The sequence below is a fragment of the Zosterops lateralis genome (genome assembly GCF_965231275.1).
Source record: "Zosterops lateralis genome assembly, chromosome: 7".
NCBI classification, from domain to species: Eukaryota; Metazoa; Chordata; class Aves; order Passeriformes; family Zosteropidae; genus Zosterops; species Zosterops lateralis.
This window is the reverse complement of record NC_139767.1, coordinates 35,141,307-35,163,806: the sequence shown is the minus strand read 5'-3', so window position 1 is coordinate 35,163,806 and position 22,500 is coordinate 35,141,307. Positions and strand designations below refer to the sequence as shown.

At 41.8% G+C, this 22,500-nt stretch overlaps 2 protein-coding genes across 2 annotated transcripts in view; both read left to right on the top strand.

Moving 5' to 3' along the window:
• The window catches only part of GTDC1 (glycosyltransferase like domain containing 1), a 431,567-nt gene that overhangs the window by 78,457 nt on the left and 330,610 nt on the right, over window positions 1-22,500 (top strand). The gene's annotated exons all lie outside the window — the stretch shown is intronic.
• The window catches only part of ZEB2 (zinc finger E-box binding homeobox 2), a 114,836-nt gene that overhangs the window by 88,650 nt on the left and 3,686 nt on the right, over window positions 1-22,500 (top strand). Inside the window, exons 4-9 of the mRNA XM_083865288.1 lie at window positions 741-812; window positions 6,843-7,031; window positions 7,738-7,952; window positions 10,487-10,595; window positions 11,462-13,431; window positions 15,422-15,602. Coding sequence (XP_083721414.1) covers window positions 741-812; window positions 6,843-7,031; window positions 7,738-7,952; window positions 10,487-10,595; window positions 11,462-13,431; window positions 15,422-15,602 — 2,736 coding nt within the window. The remainder of the gene's footprint in view (window positions 1-740; window positions 813-6,842; window positions 7,032-7,737; window positions 7,953-10,486; window positions 10,596-11,461; window positions 13,432-15,421; window positions 15,603-22,500) is intronic.

Here is a 22,500-nt window from a genome sequence, read left to right as displayed (position 1 = left end):
CTCTCCAGTGATAGAACCTCTTCTAAAAGCTATTTTTGTTCACTCTGAACCCCCAGATCCATGGAAAGTAAACCGATCCATAAAAATACATAATAAGTAATTTTACACGTATCCTGCTCATTTTCATGTGAATTAACCCAATTTATGGCCATGGAGGCAGACTTTGTCAGTGCACAGAAGATGCAAACAAGCAGTAGGGGCAGAGGAAAACTGCCCTCAGTTGAAGATTTGTCACATTTTTGCACCACTCGATATTAATACTTGCTGTGCCTCAAACGAGGTTAAAATGACAGTGACAGCTCAGATCTGTGTGGTGATAGAAAGATTGAGAGGGAGATACAAGAAGTTCTTCCTTTTGCACTTGCATTTTCTTCCAGGTATAGATCTCACAGTGTCTGTTAACTGATTATTTCTTTTAAATAAGTAAGGGAAAAAAAAAAAAATCCCTTTTTCTCACCTAACTGCCTATTAGATTTGATATTGGGAAAAGCCCCTTCGTTTACCACGAACAAATAGTTCTGTTTTCTTGCTGTCATGTTTAAAGTAAATAAGTTCTCGTCCCTCCAGCACTGCTGAACTCATTCACTTCCCAGAACAAAGCCATTGTGTAGAGGTCCACAACAGCCCTTTTCTCTCCTTCCCCGAGCGGGATCTTCCCCGGCACCGCCGTGTGCTCCCCCAGCCCTGTGAGCCCTTCACCACCGTGCCAGTGCTAAAAGTGTGCCTGCTTTATTCCACAGAAGAAATGAAGGAAGATTATGACACTATGGGGCCTGAAGCCACAATTCAGACCACTGGAAACAATGGTACAGGTAAGGCCTTGCATGGAGTGAGCATCGCTTTTCTTCGGGATCACGTAGAGGTAGCTGTGCATGAAGAGTGAGAGTGACAATCTATTTCTTGTTTTCAGTTAAAAAATTGGAAAATACTGACATAATTCTCCTGGTTTTTAATATCCCCCCCACAACTTGATCACGAGTGTCCTGTGACTAATTCATGCAGTGAAGAGTCCTTGCTGCCCCTCCTGTGTCCCACAACATTTTAGCTCCAAATCCTTGTAGCTGCATCCTTGGGAGATATTAGTTCTCTGCAGTGTGAAGAGATGTTTTCCCAGGCAGGGTGAACCTTGGATAGTTTAAAGTAGCTGGGCTAAGACAGTGGCATTTTAGTGAGAGAGACTGTTCAAAGAGCTTTATAATGAGGATGCACCCTCCTTGGCAGCCCCAGATTTGGGTGGTGCACAGAGTGAGCTGCTTCAGAGACTGAAAACATCTTTTCAGCAAGACACACATAAACCCCTTACATAGATCCATAGACACTTTAAATGCATATTTATGAGATTATAATGTTCCTGGTTAATATTTTTATTTTCCACTTTTCGCATGTCTTTCTTTCCCCTCTTCTTAGAAATCGATACATTTGGTGGCACAAGAAGTGTGACAGAGATATTTAGCAGGCATCACCTCTGAGCCATCTCTCTTTTTCTGTAGCAGAGCAAATCAGCAAAAGGTTTCTGTTGCTATTTTCTAATCCAAATGAATTCAGGGGTTTACCACGTTCTTTCCAAAGGCTCCACTCTATCCTCAGCACAGCTGAATGCCATACATCACCCAGTGTTTCTTCTGCATTTTGTCACAATTTGAGACGTTGCAGATAGATTTACACAGCTAAAAGGAAGAGTTTTCTAGTGTAAGTACATTTCTATGCATTCCATTATGAAATGTAGTTCATAGGTAATACTCTCCACAAATATTACTGTAAAAGGTGGCACCAAAGTCTCACAAGGATTTTATTACTCACACTTTCCTAATGTTGGTAACACCCACATAAAACCCCAGTGCTCTTATTAAGCAACACAACAAATTTACTTTATCATTCTTCGGGGGGAAAATAATAGGAAAATAAAACCGTGTCACTGCTTTCTTCATCCATTAGATTTATTATGCATGAAAGGAGGGTGGCACCGAGGCACAGTTCATCATTACCTATGTACTTAATGATGTTGCTGTGCAGGGCTGGCTACGTATGTATCTCAAAAGCTTGTTTTATTTCCAAGAGGAGGCAATAAAGTGACAAATTGTGCTTAGCACTTGGAGGAACAGGATTTTTAAAAGACATCTGATTCAGAAACAAGGCTTGATGGTTATCTGAATTACCATTACCAGAGTTTCTTTGAGGTCCCCTATCAGTCCGTGTGACTTCCTTTGCACATATTTTCCTTACCATAATGTCCCTTGTCTCTTTCATGCTTGCAGTGTTGTCTGCTTGAAGAGGAAGGCTTCATGTCCTCTTAGTCCCTTCCCTGCCAGTATCTCATGCCTTTGTCTTCCAGCTCATCATTGGCCTCACAAAATCTCTCTGGGGGTGCCATTGAGCCCTGGCACAGCCCCTCTGCTAACCCCTAGTGGAGTCTGTGGGGTGTCCTGCCTCTACTGGAACCAGTTTTGGAAGAAATAAGGGTTAACCCTACCCAGCCTGAGGCACAGCAAATCCATAGCTCAAGGAGTGCTTTGCATTTAAAATGCAAGAGCTTCTCTGTGTGTTGCTCCTATCAATTCCTTCCCCAAATGTCCTGTGCAAGTCCCAAGTTCCTCCTTACTCTGGCTATGATGGGAGGCTTGCTTAAATAACATCACAAGTTGCTCTGACACTGTTTAATTCAAGTCTTTTTGTCACTGAGATGCTCAGAGCCTCTTTCAGCGGAGTTTAATGCCTTCTACCTGTTGGGTAGAACAGGTTTCTTTAGTTCCTGCAATCTCCATAGATTCTTAAGTGCAGTATCAGATTACTTGTCCATAATAAATACTCTGATAAATTAAATGCTTATGCCAATCTTTTCACCTTGAGTGGGAGATGCCAGGTGACTATGAGAACCTGTAGTTTCCTTTATTAGGAGTAAAAGCTCCCCTTCATGCCCAATGAGGTGCCTCAACCATTATTTGACAAGGAAAGGGAAGAAATCAGTCCCTGAGGTATTGGAGGTCCTTCCTGGATAGTCTGGGAACTGTTCAAAGTTTTCTTCTTCAGCCTCACTATAGGCTTGGAGTGTTTGACCTCAATTTTTCCCTGGAGGTTATAGGGGGATCTTATACTGATGTTCAATAAAGTAGCCAAGGTGAGGCTGAGACTTGACCTGATGAAAACATACATCCAACCAGAAAGTTTCTGTAGGTGCACATAATATCTGTGGTGCACTTTTACCATCAAATTCTCTGCAAAATATCATTAGTAAGAAAGAAAACTAAAAGAAAAGGTCTCCGTTATTAAATTATTCTGCTATTGTCAGAGTGGCCACTTCTTAGTGGTGCTTAAAGAGAAATCTTGTTATCCATACATTAATCAGTTGCATTTTTATAATGAGCCATGGAGGCTTCATAGTGAAAAAGCAGAAGTGACCATTAGGCTGGAAATTTATGATTTTCGTCCTGATAAATGAATTTGTAAATATTTCTGAGGGTATCTGCAACAGGGACTTGAAAAAGTGATGTTTAGCAGAAGAGGTTTTTAAAATGTGAATGAAGAAATTCTTATGGCTTATTTTATTCTACCTTTTATGGTTATTGCAACTGGGATGCTTGCAGAGAATACATTAACAAAATCCCTGTAAACAAACAGAAAAATTTTCCTGGTTTCGATTAGTAACATCTGACAAAATTCAAGTAAAGATATCTTAACATAATTTAAAGAAAGGAAAGAAAAACTTTCAGGAGGAGGCAAACAGAACCAAAACTTGGCAGGTTGGAGGACAGGCTGTTTTCAGGCTGTAATCTGTGTGTACCAATGGGGGCCTCTCACTTCCTGGCTAATGAAGGCTGTGGTTTTATTAGCTTTGTTTGAGATTAAGGGCAGCTATCACCATCTCACAGGATGAGTTCCCACACAAAATAACTGGTCTCCCAAGCTCCTTGGACCTCTCTCCCACTTTATCTTGAAAGGTCCTAAATGCCTCCAAAGATAGCTTTCCTTAATGTGTTTTATTTTTATGTGACACAGCCACATCAGCTTTTGGAGCTGAAAATATTTCTGCTCTCCAGACTCCAATAATTAACTAAAAAGAAAAAGGACTTATTTGGTGAGGTCACCCACCATAGATCTCGCTGAAATTCTTGCCTCTCAGGAGGAGATGTGCAGTGTATGTCGAGTGTGAGCCCGCAAGGAGTCTGGGGACATGGCTTTGTACATGGAAAATCAGGGCATGGAGGGGGAAAGCAAGTCTTCCACCCAGAAGTTGACAGAGAAACCTAATGGTTGTCAGATGGGTCTTTTTAGTACCTCTGGGTGAGCTTCCAGCCATGTCTGAATTGTCAGTAATGTTGCTGGTGAGAAACCAGACCCACATGGACATCTTTCACTATTTGTGTTAATCTGCAGCATTTCAGCACTGGTTGTATTGTTTCAGTGAAGGATCTATCAGCTTTTCCACTAAATCCCCTTGTTTTTAGGGGTTTATAATGTAGACATAAACATTTGCTTTAGCTGCTGGATTGCATGCACAGACATAGAAGCTCAATAATCCCGAGAATTAGGAAGCCAAGGCCAGTAATATCACAGCAGTCCTCCACAGCCTGTTGGATCAGCCTCCAGATAGACTTGGGGGCACGAAGGAAGAACCTCATTTGGGTTTAGTTTGGGGATGGGAGCTCCTAATATTAACTCAGGCCTTGCTTGGTGGCTTGAATCCTAATCCTATAAATGCAGTTGCAAACTCCAAGTACCCCTAGTTTACCTGGAGCAGAAAAGGGGCGCATGGAACCATCCAGTGGAGCCATTCCATTTCTCCTCTCTGGAGAAAAGCTCCCTCTCCTTGCTTCACAGGTAGCACTTATTGGCTAATGGCCTAGATTTGGCAAAAATAAACTTGTTTTCCTTGGATCTACTGCTAAGACAAGAGAAGGAGCGGAGCTTGGGTCTTGTTAAGCCAGAGGGTAGATGATCTTGTAACACTTGGAAGATCTAGGCATGACAGGGGAATGAAAAGTTAGATTTACAGCATAAAAAAATAAAACCTCAGATTTTTTTTCTTTTTCTGATGAAAACAAGAAGTCCAATACTATGATGCTCTTGTGCATAAGTTGTACTCAGTAACCACCATTTTGTTATATTTCTCTCTCAGAACAAAATGGAGGTAAAGTACACTATCTTCTTCTCCACACTCACACTCCTCTTCTCTAGAAGCTGCTTTATTTTGGGGTTGAAAGAGGAGAATGGTTTCTCATGCTAATAACAAATGGTAACTGGAGCTGCAGTGGGACCAAGAGAAACTCTGTGGTGGTGTAGCCATTCCCTACAAAACCACTGTGATAGCAACAGAACTTTCCTCCCAAAACCAGGGTCCCATGCCCTGTGCCATTTGGTCACTGTCACTAAAATACTGCAGAATGGTTGAGAAGCTGCTCAGCTCATATGAAAAATAGGGCATATTTGTCTCAGCCAGAGGATTTGATTTTATCGGCTAAAGGGATGAGGTTTACAGAGACGGATATCTACTTTTATCGATGACGCCAAGATCAGAGCTTCAAATCAGGCACTGCAGGCTCCCAGTTGTGCCCCAGTCAGAGGTCATGTCTCGTTTTCACTGCCAGTATCACTGCCTTGTGTTTTCGTGGGAAACTGAGGCAAAGCATGTCCCTGTTTCTAAAGACCAAGGAGCTGGTTAGTCTCTCATTTCCAGTGGTTACAAACCATAACCCCCTTGATTTCCATGTGTTTACTCCATGTTGCTCCCTGGCATCTCTGACACCAGAGTTGTGCTGTTCAGTGTTTTACTTTTACATGAACTCCAGAATGGTTTTTCTAGATTTTTTTATTTCACCTCAGCAGAAATACATTAAAAATTTAATCAATCATAAGCTGTTCTTTTCATTTATAATCAGTTAAAAACAAGTATCTTTAGTTCCCTGCCACCAACTGTGTCTTTCAAGACTTGCTAATAAACAAAGAAACACAGTTTTGAGGAAGAAAATCATAATTGCCTTTTTTTTTCCTTTTCTAGTATAATTACATTGTTATTTGTCTATAACATCCCTGAGTTTTGAGGTCTTTCCTGTTAGCAGTGTTCATACTTGGAGGAAAAGAGCACATTTTTTGTAACAGAATGCTTTGTGGCTGAGCATGTATTATGTTTCATGGACATTGCATGGATAATAAAAAGTTGAGGTTACATTTAAAGAAATGAAGGAAAACTCTTGTATGGAGTGTCAAAGTAGTTTTGGGCTTGGTGACCCTGTTATGGTCTAAACCATGTGGCTCTATTGCAGAAATTATGGAGCAGTAAGTTTTTAAAACAACCTGTTCTCTCATTATAAGTTAATTTTTCAGGGAGGAAAGAAAAAGCGGGAAGATGTGAGCAGTTTTCTTCTTGTGCTTGACAGGCAGGACCTGTCTCAGAAAAATTTGGTCTTTTACTACCTGCAAGTGCCTTCTCCCACACAGGCACTGTCTTGGGTCTGTGGGATCCAGGGGTGGCTGAGCTCAGTCTTGTAGGTTGATCTGTGCTCATGCCAAAAGCTGTGGGACCCCCAGGAGCCCCGTGAAGGTTGTTCAGGTTCCAGCAATGAAAGATTACCTGCATTACCCAAGCCTCATAAACTTCTCCTGCTGCCCTGTAGAGCCTCGTGTTCTTGTTAATTTAACTGCCTGCCCTCACTTCCCTCCACACTGGTGGAAAGCCCACATTAATTTTATTGGGAGCTGGAGCAAGGCCGATGAGAGCAAGGATCCAGCTGCAGCCCCAGCCTTGTAGCTTCAGTACATCTGCTCAACCTCTAACATTGCTGACTGGCCCAAGCTCTCTGGGACCACGCACTCAACCACCCTTTCTTTTCCCCCCTCTCTTATTTTAGTGAAGAACGCAAATTGCACGTCGGACTTCGAGGATTATTTTGCCAAAAGGAAACTGGAGGAAGGAGATGGGCATGCAGTCAGCATAGCAGAGTACCTGCAGCGCAGCGACACAGCCATTATTTACCCTGAAGCCCCTGAGGAACTGTCTCGCCTTGGCACTCCAGAGGCCAATGGGCAAGAAGAAAATGGTGAGGCTGTAATTCATTTTTAGCCAGTATCCTGACCTCGTGCAGCTGTTGCAATTATAAATGCACTACATGCCTGGGTGTTTACCTTAAAAATTGAAGAACAGCTGCAGAGGCATGGAATTTCATGAGCAAAGATTGGGGCTGTAATTTCAGTGTATTGTGATTTTTTAGTCAGCACATTTGTATTATTTGGTGGGTGAACCGAAGAGCTGAATTTAAACAGGAGAAAGCCTGCTGCTCTACTTGGGAGTTTGGGAAGTTTTTAATAGAGTTTTAATGCAACAAAGACAGAGCAGCCAGCCTATTGCTCTCCAATGCCTTGATAAATAATTGGAGAAGAGTCAGTAGGAAGGATTCGGTCAATGGCATAAGTAACGTAATGAACTGGGGCTGGAATGCAAATTGCCAATTGATCAGGAAAAGTATTTCTTAGTTTTCCAGCCAGCCAGGCCTGCGGGAGGAGTGATGCCCACAATTAATTTCCCGGCGGGGTCCTGCGATCCTGCCATGGGCGCGCGTGGGTGCCGGTGCCTCCCGCCACCCCTTTGGAAGCTCCCTTCCCTCCCTCCCTCCCGGGCAGCAGATTGCCGCGATTCCTCTCATACCATCCCGGGCAATCAGCCCATGAGCTGCCATTGATTTGCTGACCTTTTGGCCTGCCTCTCTTTCCTTCCCCCCTCCTTCTCCACCCCGTCCCGGGGCGCAGACCTGCCACCTGGAACTCCAGATGCCTTCGCCCAACTGCTGACCTGCCCCTACTGCGACCGGGGCTACAAGCGCCTGACGTCCCTCAAGGAGCACATCAAGTACCGCCACGAGAAGAACGAGGAGAACTTCTCGTGCCCTCTCTGTAACTACACGTTTGCCTACCGCACCCAGCTTGAGCGGCATATGGTGACACACAAGCCAGGGACAGATCAGGTGGGGGGCTGGTTTTAAGTGATTTCTTTCTGTAATAACCCCTTAGAGAAACGATATTGCTTTGATTGGCAATCATTATTAATTTTTCATGGCATTTTGAAGATGCAGATCTTTTAATGGTAATAGCTTTAATTGAGGTCTAAATGATTTTTTGATGGTCTCTTCTAATATGATTTAATAGTCTTATGTTCACGATCGAATGAGTGTGTTAATTTCTAATTTAGAAATTTTATTTGCACTTTAACTTGACTTTAGTTTCGTTTTTATGTTCCTCAAAAAGTGAATGAAACTGTAGCATTTTAATTATACATTATTAAACATCTCAGCAATTTTAATTCCATTTTTCACCTAGTTTTACTTTGCAGTGTTGCAAATAGGAGCTCCAAGACATACTAAAAGATCTGCTAATATTTTTTCATTACTTTTTGAGTAACCTTTTCAATCACATGAAATTATGCGTATTTTGTATAATCGTTTGTTAGACATAATTACACATTTTGAGAAGAACTCTTCCGACAGTACATATAGGCTATCATTTGTGATTGTGCCACTAGAATTGGGCATTGCTCTCATTTGTATAGCCCGGCAGCGTATCTGCAATAAATCAAAGCCGTTTTTTCCTCAATGGGGTACATGTAATATTATATCAGTGCCACATTTAAGGAAATGCTGGTGTCTCAAACAGGTGACTGAGCTTCCCTAAGTGCTCCTAGAAGGTCTGGCGATAGACCTGTGCCACAAAATTCTTTACACACCAGAGGAAAAACTGCTCCTAGCTGGAGAATTACTTCTACAAACCCACCTTAAGGAGGGCTGTAATGGAAACTCAAATGGCGTGGTTAAAAGTTGAATAAATAGATGTGTACATTATGTCAAATTATAAAGGCTTTATGCCTTTATATGTGTTTATTTTTCTTAAAAACCTGAAAAACACAATCAGCTGGATTTCTCTTGGTAGGTTTTTCTCAGCAGAAGGTAAATTCAGTTAGGCAAACACACATCTTCCTAATCACACGATTTTTTGCAATTAGCATTTTTAAGAGAACTGTATCTTTTGCTTGATCTTAAATCAATATAAATGACTTCAGAGCGCTTTCTCCTATTCTTTCCTTCCCATGGCTTTTCCAGTAGACAAACACATTTTCCCATGTATATTTTTCCTAACCTGATCCACCGTAAGGTTCTTCCTTTTGCCTCGTATCATTAAAAACACCAGGGGAGGGAACAAAACCCGCCTGGATATTTATCCAACGTAACTGCCTGAAATTTCACATGCGAGAGCGCGCTGGTACTGGCGCATTATGAATGGTAGCTTTGGTGTTGAAAAGTCCCCTCATTTGCTCGTGGCATTTACAATTAGTAAATTAAAATGATTGTATCATATTAACAGTGGCACAACTAAAGTTTATAGTAGTCCTCAGAGGGCGATGGGGGGAGACAAAACAGCTGTTGCTGTTTGTTTATGCAACTCAGCAACATATGAGCGCGGGTCCCTCAATGGCGCGCGGCGGGCTGGGCTCTGCTTGATCTTTGAAGGTTGCTGCTGTTTGAACAAACCTCCCTGTGTCCCATGTAACACCATCTGTCTCGCCAGGAATGTGGGAAGAGGCAGCACACCCTCGCAGTTGTCATACCGTTTCGGCGCTGCTTTTTTTTTTTTTTTCCTCTTTTTTTTTTTTTTTCCTCTTTTTTTTTTTTTTTTTTTCTGCCCTTTTTTTTCCCCCCTCCCTGCTCCTGCAAAAGGCTTTTGTGTCGTGGTTGCCGCAAAAGGCTGACCTTCTACCTTGAGCATCCAGAGTGGTTGGCTACATGATTATCAAGATAATAATTAGGTTTTAATTAATTATTTTTTTCTCTCCAAATTCAAAGTCATGGAGCTTTCCTTGCTTGTTGCAAAAAGGTCAGCTGCCTTTGATTGTATCTTTACACCGCTTTTAACTTTCAACTTTCCCTCGCCCCTCAGAAGAGCACTGGGGGAAAACATGGCACGAAAGGTAGCTCAAGTCTTTCCTGCTGCTCTGTGATTTTAAAAAACGTTTCCAGCAGCAGCTTATGCTGAAGACGCAGTCTCTCCTGCTTGATAATGAATTAAATCTTACACGAAATGCCACTAACGACAGTGTTTCTCTCTTTCCTCCACATGCAGTAAACAGAATTTTTAAACAAGCTGAGTCCCACATGTTCAGAATCTGCTAGGAATATTAAGAGCCACAAATCTTCTTATAAAACTGTTTCTCTCATCGTGAGATTCCTTAAAGCAACACATTTCTGATGAGAGACTTAGGAAATAATTCTAAAGCAAATATCGAATGCTCATGTGAAAGTACTTTCTCATTTGTTTCGGTTTACTGCCAACATTTTGATTTTTATTGCAACACTGATGAGACAAATAAATGTACATGCAGACCTTTTGGTCCGCTTGACGAATTCAGAGACACATTAATTTAATTTTTGTTTTTTAAGCTTGAAATTCATGGTTTCTCTTGCATAAAATTCATGTTGGTATCTCTTTTTTTTTCTTCTTTTCCTCCCAGCACCAAATGCTGACCCAAGGAGCAGGCAATCGCAAGTTCAAATGCACTGAGTGTGGCAAGGCCTTCAAATATAAACACCATCTGAAGGAACACCTGCGAATTCACAGTGGTGAGTAGCGGAGGTGCTGGTGTGCTCATTTGCATTTTGTTTAATTAGCTGAGTTTTAAAGACTGCTTAAAATTTACACAGTTCTGCTTCTGGCTTCTTGGAGCTACCAAGGTATTTCATAAGTGATATCTGAGTCATCCTCATTTATCATGCTGTTAATACCACGGTCTCGCTAAAAGATTTGGAAGTAGTAAAGCTTCCTGCAAATAATATAGATTGTTTGGCAGTTCGAGTTCAGAAGCGTTCATTCATTGCTGTGCAGCAGGAACCTGAAGAGTTCATTATATTTTCCAAAATAAAAAGTCCCCCCGAGTGAAATACAACTCATATTCTCAGATAACAAGAAAACTGCCCAGCCTCTCAGATTGAATGACTTGGGCATTTTGGCTCTCCTACTTGATGCAGAATTCAGCACACAAAATGTCACCAGGCTCAGCCCAGGAACAAACTGACGTGGAGGTTCTAACATCAGGACTCAGCTTCTTATACTGGTGCTCATACCCAGTGAAAATTCCGTTTTGGGGGAGAAAAAAACCAAAAGAAACAAATCAAATTTGAGCAGTCTTGATTTGATTTGACTCCCTTCCCCACAGGGTGCTTACCTGTGACTCACCCTGGTCAGTCTGGAGCCAATCTCACACTTTGATGGCTGTTGCCATCTGGAGACCCTGGGTCCAGACTGACCTCAAAACCTGTAGAAAGAGGAGGGTAAAGCAGTGGTGGTGTGTGGCCATGTTCATAAAATTAATATTTCCCTCACTACTACTCACTGGATTCACAGGCGATCCGTTAGATATCAAATGCAATCTCTTGCAATTATAGCAGCAAGAATGATAATTAACATTTGGTTTTAATTATCATTTTAGGTGAAAAACCTTATGAGTGTCCAAACTGCAAGAAACGTTTCTCCCATTCTGGCTCCTACAGTTCGCACATCAGCAGCAAGAAGTGTATTGGTTTAATCTCTGTAAATGGCAGAATGAGAAACAATATCAAGACGGGTTCTTCTCCTAATTCTGTATCTTCCTCTCCTACTAATTCAGCCATCACACAGCTGAGAAACAAGCTGGAGAATGGCAAACCACTTAGTATGTCTGAGCAAACAGGCCTACTGAAAATTAAAACAGAACCACTAGATTTCAATGAGTACAAGGTTCTTATGGCCTCACATGGGTTTAGTGCAACTAGTCCTTTTATGAATGGTGGACTTGGAGCAACCAGCCCCTTAGGAGTTCACGCGTCTGCTCAAAGTCCAATGCAGCACTTAGGTGTAGGGATGGAAGCACCTTTGCTCGGGTTTCCTGCGGTAGGCAGTAATTTAAGCGAGGTGCAGAAGGTCCTACAGATTGTGGACAACACGGTTTCCAGGCAGAAAATGGACTGCAAGGCTGAAGAGATCTCCAAGTTGAAGGTTTACCATATGAAGGACTCATGCTCTCAAGCAGAGGAACAAGGAGTTACCTCCCCCAATATTCCCCCCGTGGGTCTTCCAGTAGTAAGTCATAATGGTGCCACTAAAAGTATTATTGACTACACATTAGAGAAAGTCAATGAAGCCAAAGCTTGCCTCCAGAGCTTGACCACAGACTCAAGGAGGCAGCTCAATAACATTAAAAAAGAGAAGCTGCGAACCCTAATAGACCTGGTAACTGAAGACAAGATGATAGAGAACCACAACGTGTCCACTCCATTTTCATGCCAGTTCTGTAAAGAAAGCTTTCCTGGTCCCATTCCGTTGCATCAGCATGAGCGTTACCTGTGTAAAATGAACGAAGAAATCAAGGCAGTCCTTCAGCCTCATGAGAACATGGTTCCCAACAAACCTGGAGTGTTTGATAAGCAAACCCTCTTGCTGTCATCAGTACTTTCTGAGAAAGGAATGACTAGCCCCATTAACCCATACAAGGACCACATGTCTGTACTTAAAGCATATTATGCTATGAATATGGAACCCAACTCTGATGAACTACTGAAAATTTCCATTGCTGTTGGCCTTCCTCAGGAATTCGTGAAGGAATGGTTTGAACAAAGAAAAGTCTACCAGTATTCAAGTTCCAGGTCACCATCACTGGAAAGGGCCAGTGCCAAGGTGGCGCTGGCTGCCACCAACAACACTCCCACTAAAGACTCTTTGTCAGCCAGATCTCCAATAAAGCCTGTGGACTCTATAACTTCACCATCTATAGCTGAACTCCATAACAGTGTTACTAATTGTGATACTCCTCTCAGGCTAACAAAACCTCCTCATTTTACCAATATTAAGCCAGTTGATAAATTGGACCACTCTAGGAGCAATACTCCTTCTCCTTTAAATCTTTCTTCCACATCTTCTAAAAACTCCCACAGTAGTTCTTACACTCCAAACAGTTTCTCTTCTGAGGAGCTTCAGGCTGAGCCATTGGACTTGTCTTTACCAAAACAAATGAAGGAACCCAAAAGTATTATAGCCACAAAGAACAAAACAAAATCTAATAGTGTAAATTTAGAACACAACAGTGTTTCTTCATCATCTGAAAACTCAGATGAGCCGCTGAACTTGACTTTTATCAAGAAAGAGTTTTCTAATTCAAATAATCTGGATAAAAGCACTAACCCAGTATTTGGTATGAACCCATTTAGTGCCAAACCTTTATACACAACACTTCCACCGCAGAGCGCATTTCCCCCAGCCACTTTTATGCCACCAGTCCAGACCAGTATTCCTGGGCTGCGACCATACCCAGGACTAGATCAGATGAGCTTCCTACCACATATGGCCTATACCTACCCAACTGGAGCAGCTACTTTTGCCGATATGCAGCAAAGGAGAAAGTACCAGCGGAAACAAGGATTTCAGGTAAATGGTTTCAACTGTTTTCTCCTTTGAAAGGCTAGACTTTAGTAATTTGTGATCTGTTCTCTTAGCAAAGAAAAAGCCCAAAGCTATAATCATCATTTCCAACAAAATTAGTGGAGTTTATTTAAGTCTAAACTTGGAAAGACGTGGTGGAGTAGGAAAATAAACTGCAGTTAACTTAAGAGTACCTCTACTTGGATTCAGAAGCAGTACTGATTACTTTGAACAGGCACAATGGTGTTTGTTAAGAATTCAGCCATTTTTCATTAGATTTGTATAGCATAATAATAATAATAATAATAATAATAATAATAATAATAATGCTGTCCATAAAAACATATCCTAGAGAGAAAAGAAAAAGGAAACTTTGTAGGGAAATTTATCTCTTCAGTGCATAACTACGTTTCACCACAGAGAAAAGGAGCAGTGGGCAACCCCTTTGGAGTCACCTCCACACTCAGACACAAAGTTCTGTTCCTCTAAGCAGATGTCCATACAGCCTCATAGACACTGTAATCCATTGAAAGCCTTCAGAGCTTCCTTCTCCATATTTTTGGGGGATTGTTCACCCACCATTCATGGGAAAGTTGTCCTCTCTTCTCACGAATGTCTAGGGAATAAGAAACGTTGACCCATAGCTCCTTCCTTTGGGCCACCTACTGCTCTTCCCATACCCTTAGTCCTCTAATCCTGCCAGTCATCTGGAACAGCTTTGAAAAAACCCTAGAGATTAAATGAAATTATTTGGAGAGGTAGCAGCCAGGGCCCTTAATTGCAGACAGAGTCTTTCCCTGGACATGTAATCTGGGTCAGCACTTTTTCATGCCTGGGTACAACTCGTAATTTTTCCCTCAGGTCATCCCAGAGTCAACACAGGTGTAGCAAAGGATTTTGTCCCTTGCGTGCCTGCAGTGAAGAGCAGCTCCACAGAAGTCTTGTACTTTTATAGCCTTTTGCTGGGTGTATTCAGATATAATGTACAGAGTTTAGTTAAATGAGATTAACTGATTATAGATTAATAATTTTTTCTTACATTTGCGCCTGTTCCCCCATGTCCTATTACCGTCCATTAGTAATTTTACTGACTAGTAAATGTTTTATAGTTTCAAATGTGAAAATCAGGTATGGTTTTACATTACAGACTGTAATCCCTCTTTGCACAATAGGAGCATAAATAGCACTGCACCTCCATAACAGCTGTTCCACTATTCCAATTTACAGTACATCTGCCCTCTTTGTAAATGTATTTAAGCCTATTTAATCTTCTCTAATATTAATTAGTGCAAACCTAGTCTAAGAAAACTGAACTGTGTGATAGCAAATGGAAATGTATGTTATCATGCAAGTTTGCACTCTCTTTGGATCGAGACAAAATAAATATCAAGAAATTTAATAATTTACTGATCCACATTCATTATTGCTTAATGCTGAAGGCTGTTTTAACATAGATAGAACATTGATAAAAAGTGTTATTAATATTCCCTATTTCAAATTACAAAATTAAATATAAAAATATAGCTTGAGGCCTTTAGTCGGGAGACATACATTTAAATGGATTGCATAATAATAACATTTGTACCTAAATATAAAATTCAATTAAAACCTTTCCACAGAAACAGAATACATCCAAGTTTTGGAATTTTGAAAGGAATGATCCCTTAGCTGTTGCTTGTATTTACCTCTGTAAAATAATGCAATACCTTTTGCTGGCCCCTCCACACTTTCTTGGAAGTATTTAGCACTGGTATGATAAATACTGTTGGTTTGTGCAAACCACATTACCACAGAGTACTCAAAGACAGAAAGTTGGTTTGAGGCATAGAAGTAGAAGGCTCCTCATTATTTCCATACTTTCCATCAGCTGTAGTTTCATTATTCATATTCCTGAGCTGAGAGGGACCACCAAGGCATGATTTCAACTTCCCTGGGATGGTTGGTGGGCAGGATGGGTGGTGGGAGCGGCGGTTGCTGACCAGTGGTTCCCTCACAGGGAGAATTGCTTGATGGAACCCCAGACTACATGTCCGGCCTCGACGACATGACGGACTCCGACTCCTGTCTGTCCCGAAAGAAGATCAAGAAGACAGAAAGTGGCATGTACGCGTGTGACTTATGTGACAAGACATTCCAGAAGAGCAGTTCCCTGCTGCGACACAAATACGAGCACACAGGTAGGGCGGCCGCGCACGCGGGGGGCGGGGTTGAGGGTTGTGCTCTGTTCTTCACAGTCTTCCATGAGTACATTTGTGCAGGTGGTGAGGCGTTCAAAAATTTTTTTTTTTTTTTTTTTTTTTTGCTCTGTTCTGACTTTTTGTTTGTTTGTTTTGGGGGGTTTTGGGATTGTTTTGTTTTTTTCTTTTTGGTTATTGCTTGGTGAAGGACAGTTGGGTGTGATGGGGTGGATGTTGGTAGGTGCTGTGGCAATCATCATCTTCCAAGCCAAGCCCTTTTGAAATGAGACAGGCCCTAGAATTCAGAAACAGCTGCAGCTTGGTCAACGAAAAGTCTGGAATGGGAAGGAAGAGTGACAGTGTATTTCTTGTTTCTTAGACACTATCTGACCCTTCTCCATTTGATCCAATAGGAAAACTGCCACTGACGTTAGCAGTATGAGAGCTGGCTCTGGCCAAGTTATCTGAAAGTCAACGGCTCAGGGGGGTTTCCTCTCGCTGTGATTTTGCACAGCAGCAGCACGAGCAGGTTGCAGTTCACTTTTTCGCTTCCCAGTTAATGCCCAGGGAAGGTTCCCTTCTTTCCTGAATAGGAAGTGATTTTTGTCGAGTTCAAGGAAGCTTGCCAAAGCTCACCACACACTGTCAGCTTTAAAAAATACTTTGGTTTGAAAAAGACCTTCCATCACACCTATGCTGGCCGTGGCTCCCCTTACAGACAGTGCTCCCTTCCCCACTGTCAGCCAGGACAGAGCTCTCTGAGGGCCACACATTAGCTCAGCATGTTTCATTTAGGGGAAAGTGGGACCGGAGCTTCCCAAATAATAGAGATATCAAGTTATGTTGGACAAAGGGAATGTGAATTATCATCTGAATTATTGTGCAGCAGGACATAAACCAAACTCCAACTTCCTAGAGTTAGAAAAAGTTTACTCAGGAGGAAACTTGCCTTAACTTTGAAAGCTGAGTCCTGGTTCAGGAAATGAAGCAAGTCACATCATCCTTCAATCTCACCACGTGAGGGTAAAAACATTATACCTCTCTATTAATACATCTTCCAGGCCCCACATAACCCTTTGGCTTTTCACAGATGAAAAATTTACAATTCAGAAGCGGACTGTGCCTTTAAAGCAAAATCCTTTACTTTGTTATTTTTCCTTCTTACACTTTTCTTCCGAATTTTAAGCTAATCCCACAAAGGAAAATACAAAAGGAAGTTAAAATACACGTGGGATTAGGAAAGAAAATTAAAAGCAACATTTTGGACTGGATCAGCCAGTTCATTGGCAGAATGTGCTTCCCACTACATTATTCAGATCAAATTGTTTATTCAGTAGAAGGAGCTTTGAAGGCTTTACGTCCCTGCACCTTTCCTCTCCTGAATGATTTTATTACAGCCATCTGCAAACATTATGGTTTACTACAGTACTACTGTAAAGCTCTTATGTTAGAACTGGCCTTCATATATATCAGAATCTGGACATATGGTTGAATCCCATAAAGTTGGTAGTCCATAAGGTCGACAGACATATGGTTGAAAGGCTGAAAATTTGACAAGCTGAAATGTGTGCAATCACCTTGATTTGCAAAATAAACTGCATTGGTAATAGCAAAAATATGTTATGGTCTTGAAGTAGCATGGGAACCTACTGCCTAGAGGAATGCCACACAGCTGCAATGTGGGGACTCTTCTCCTGCTTCTTTCCTCTGTCCCTTTTGGCTTCTCAACTCCACGTCCATCAGTTTTATGGGACTCAGCCTTATAATGCAGAACATGTATAGGGTGTCAGATTTAATATGCTAGAACTACAGCACATCATCAGGCTGGAGCCTGGCATTTAGGGACAGGAAGGATGGTCTTGTGGCAGAGGCACAGGCAGTGAGAGCACTGCACTCTCCCCTGCTTCACCACAGACTTCCTCTGTGAATTACAGCAAATTGCTTCAGCTTTCTCTCACCTTCGCCCATCTTTGAAACACAGGGAAATGATACCAGCCCGCCTCTCTGGGGTGCTGTAAATATTAATTCATGATATCCTGCTATGGAGCTCACTGGATAAAGTGGGAAATACTGTTCTCAGGGATGTGTTTGCTTTTATGGAGCCTCAGTGCATCACGCCAGTGTTTGAGGGGTTGGGAGCTCTGACGGGCTTGGCTGGGCCAGCCCCAATACCTCATGCACAGCCTTCAGGAGGCACACTGCACTGGCTAATGGCTAATGGCTCAGGTGCATCTGAAGTGAATTTCAAATTAATTTGATAGTTTCAGGCAGAGCTTGTAATTGCATTAATAACATAGGTGTGAAGCTGCAGTCTGTGTTCAGTGGTAGGAACCGAATTGAAAGTAAAACCCTCTTCTGCCTTTGGGGTCACTGTAAGAACTGGGTTTTTTCAACTAACTTTTTGAAACCTAAAAAAGAGAAAAAGGCCTTTATTTCTGAGGGTGTTGCTGTTTTCTCAGCAGCTGACCTGTTGTAGCTTCATTAAAAATATGTTTTAGGAGGAATTGGGATGCTTCCTGTCTTTCCTGGAGAAGCACAAAATAATGGATGCTGTTTATAACAATCTCCTTTTTTCTGTGGAAGAATATATGTGTTTTATTAGAATTTTGGGGCAATCAGATTTTTATTCGTCACCTCTTCTGAAGGTCCATGTACCTATTGCAGCCAGTGATAGAACAAGGGTTAAAAGAGTCAAACTGAGCCCTCTAAAAATTTATCATAGAGGAATCTTTTGAAGCAAAACATTGACAGGTAAAACTACATAAGCCATTTGAATCATTGTTTATTGTTAATCAAGTGTTGTAAAGGAGAAAACAGGAGTGTTTAGGTGTTGCAGTGGAGCTGAGTTTCTGTGCCAGGGCAAGAAGAATGGGATTTGGCTGGTTCTTTTTGTCAACCCAAGAACTTTTGGTAGGACCATGTGGCCGGCTGCAGACAAAGAGCTCTTTGATTACCTCTGTACACCATGCCTGCCACAGCTGGACCACAGTAGAAAAAAAGGGCAACAAATTTCACAATCCATAGTTGTTAATTTGTGCAGTATTGGTGGTATTCTGTAATAGCTTTCAGCTTCATGGGGAGAAGGAAAATTTACTGTGTTACTGCAATGAGTGAATTGCATTGGTTCTGGCTCTTCTGAAATTTAGCATAGAGGCCACCGTTTGTTGCAGAATCAAATTCTGACAGTTTAATTTTGGGGTGCCATTGAATTTTGAGAGAAGTCATGTGTCCCTCTTAGAGTATGAGCTTCACGAGGCCCTGTTTCCTTAAAGCCAGGGGATGCAGCCCTGTAATTAGGGTGCAGAGCATGGAGGGTAGCACAGGCATTCAGCGCTCACATGATTTTCTTGTGGAGTCTTATGGACTCATCCTAATTTGGACAGGCTGAAATTAGTTGAGCCAATATGGGATGTGTCTAATCTCAGATTTTTCCAAGCTGCTTAGCACAAGGTTCAAGACACTTTCCTTATGAAAGGTGGTTGCATTCGTGGCAAAGCATCGATGCTTTGGTGAGCAAAAAAATTCTCTGTGCTGCTGATAAGGAGGGAAACCAGGAGTGGGTGAGTGAGCAGGAGAGCAAACAGAATGGAGCATCTAGAAATACAGAAGTATCCTGGCTCCTGGTCCAGCGATGGAGGAGTAAGGTGAAGGTTAATGTTTGTTCTGCCCTCGTCAACGCCCATGTCTGCCACACATCAGCTTTGTTGGAGCTTCACAGGGGAACTCTCTGTGTGCCTGCTCCGCAACAAAAGCTGGAAACAGTTTTTTCAGAATCCTACCTAGAAATTTAAAATCCTTTCATTGTTGTTCTATATTACATCATATTCTATTTTATTACTTGTGTGGGCTGTTGAGGGCCTCATAGCTGTGCTAGGGCTTTTATCCTTTCCTTTTCCACTGTATATTTTATTAAGACCTCTTTTTTATTTTTGTAGCTTTCATGCTGATGCAAGCACTAGTTTTATTTCCAGATTGATTCTGTAAACTAAATATTGTTCTTGAGCCTGGTAGCAAATCAGCTCTCTCTGGCTAGTATTTTGAATTCCCAGCTTGGGAGTTTTCTTTATTTAGAGCTTGATTCATAAAAAATTTACATGCTATTTAAAGGTTATTTTTTCTTTACTCTGATACAAGTTTAGAATTCCCTATTTTACACTCAAATAAAGGAAAAAAAAAAAGGATATATTCTAGGTTTGTGTCTGCAGACCAGGTCTCCTGTTGAAAATGGAACAGGTGCAGCTTGGGCAATTATATATAAATTGCATTTATCTTGCACCTTTGACCGCTTTGCTATGCTCTGGCCACTAATCCATCTCCATTGGGACTACATCTAACATCCAAACCCCTGAGCAGCTTCAAAAGAACTGCCTCTAAAAAAAAAATACAAACAAACTGTCACAAAAATGTTTCCTTCTTCTCTCCAAAGAGTGGAATTTCTGTTTGGCCCCCTCCCATGGAAAAGAGACCCACTTGCCTTAGGCAAAGGATGGGTGATATTTAGTCTGGGACCAGTGACAGCCTGTGATCTGATGTCTTGTGACTTTTATACCACTGCAAATGGGAAATGCACAGCTTTTCAGTCAAAGACTTTTAGCCCAGGAAGATTGAGAGATACTCACTATCAGAGATTTTTTTGTTGTTGTCTTGTTTTAACAGAAATGCAATTTTAGAGACTTTCCAAACAGATTAGTTATGATTTCCCCTCTGTAGATTGAGCGTGGGCCCCCATGGGAACCTGTGTTTTGCAATGAAGAAAAAAAAAGCCCCAAACATTTCCTCTAGATGTTTGAGAGAGATTTATCATTTAATTTTGTTGCAAAATGGGGCATCTACATCACTCATCCATCTGACAAAGCACAAGTGTTTCATGAGACTTTCTGTGAGTTTCCTTGGGTCCATCTCTCTGAGCTCCACCCCCCATGGATGACACAGGGGATCCTGGATGGGATTGGATACAACCTGTGGGGTGGCATGTCAAATCTGCTTCCTTTTGACTTACCTCTACTCCAATGATGTTATGAATGTTGTGACACTGCATGACAGTGCTCTAGGACAGGGTGATGGCTTCAAAATGAACAAGAGTTGGTTTAGATATTAGGATTTTAGATATTTGGGAGGCATCATTTGATATTAAGAAGAAAGTGTGAGGGTGGTGAGGTTCTGGCCAGGTTGGATGGAGCTTGGAGCAACCTGGTCTAGTGGAAGGTGTCCCTGCCCATGGCAGGGGGTGAAATGAGATGAGCTTTAAGGTCTCTTCCAACCCAAACCAGCTGGGGATCCTTTGGTTTTCTAAAGCTGTAGGTCCTCCTCATCCACCTACAATTGCAGACTTATCCCCATCCCCAGTGTAAAATACCTTAGTTCAGTTTTATTTTATGACCTACTAACACATTGTAGGGATTAAACACTCGTTTTAAATGGCTGAAACACTAGGTTTTGCACATGAGGGGAGGAAAATAATTCTGCAAATGTTCGGAAACCTGATACATTTAAAAACATATTTCAATTAGTGTTGTAACAGCTGCACGCTGAGCACTGCTAAGGTATGTTGTGTGGTGTCTGAACAAAGAACTTTGCCCAAGCTGTCAGGTTCCCTCAGATCAAAACTGAGGCCTTGATATGGATGTGGTAGACTAAATAGCTCTAGCATTGCCTTTTTAGTACTAACATAAATTAATATGAAAATATGAAGTATTTTAATCTATTCATTTCTAAATTAATTCATAAAATATGGATGATTCCCTGCCAGGCTACATCTGTGTGTGGCACAAATGCCACGTGCAAGGGAGGGATGAGCAAAGAAGGCAAAGACTGAGGGACGAGCACATCATCCAGCCTTTGGAAGGGTGGGTGGAGGCAAGTCTGGATGAGAGCACTGGAGGTGGTTGACTTCTGTTTGAGGAAAGAAATCCAGTTTTGGGAGCTGGATGGAGCACAACTGTGGGGTGAGAATCATAGATAGAATGGTTTGGGTTGGAAGGGATCATTAAAAGCCATCCAGATCCTGTAATGACCAGGGATACCTTCAGCTAAACCAGGTTGCTCAGGGGCCCGTCCAATCTGACCTCAAATGTTTCCCAGGATTGACAGAGAAGGGTGTAGTGGGCATCAGATGTTGTGTGCCTTAAAAAAAATCAGGGAATTCGAAGTAATGAAGAAGTGATGGTGGAGAAGTGGAACAAGACAAGGGTTGGGCTCACTGATGTGAGGGAAAAGTAAGCCAGAGGGAGGAACTGAGATAACGTGGGCAGTTCAGTGAGGAGGACACCAAAAAGGTGCTGAGGGAAAGCAGAAAGTCTGCAAGGAGCAGAAAAGAAACAAAATTAGCAATTATTGAGGTATTAGTGAGGGGACACCGATGTGTTGCTCTGAGGGTGATCAACAGGACAATTGGGTCAGGGCAGAGGTTCATCCCATTGGGTGTTGGAAGTGCTGGGAAAGCTCCCAGCTCACCCGTGAGGGTTTTCCACTGGCACTGATGGGGTTTGAGAGTGCTTAGGCTGAGAGTGCTTTGGGATTTTAAGCTAATTTGAGTAAGTGACTTGATGGTGCTTAAATCTCCTGAGCTAAGACTCTGGGATTTCCCCTTCATGGCTAAACTTGTGCCCTGAATCGCAGGTAGCTGACTCCAGCTCTGGATTTGGTGCACCCCTAGGTCAAGGCTGGAGGTTCAAAGCCAAAATACATTTATAGCTCAAAGCCCAGAGTTTTCTTTGAGTTTGACTTTTTACCAACAGGTTGAATTGGCAGAAATGTAGATTTAGGAAACAGTTCACACTAGTAATACTGCTATAATTCAATATATCAAGTTTGAATTTTCAATTTTTACTAAAGAGAAATAAAGGAAAAAAAGAAACCTTGTGCAAACCTAGGAAGCTCTCTTACAAAGAAATGCAGT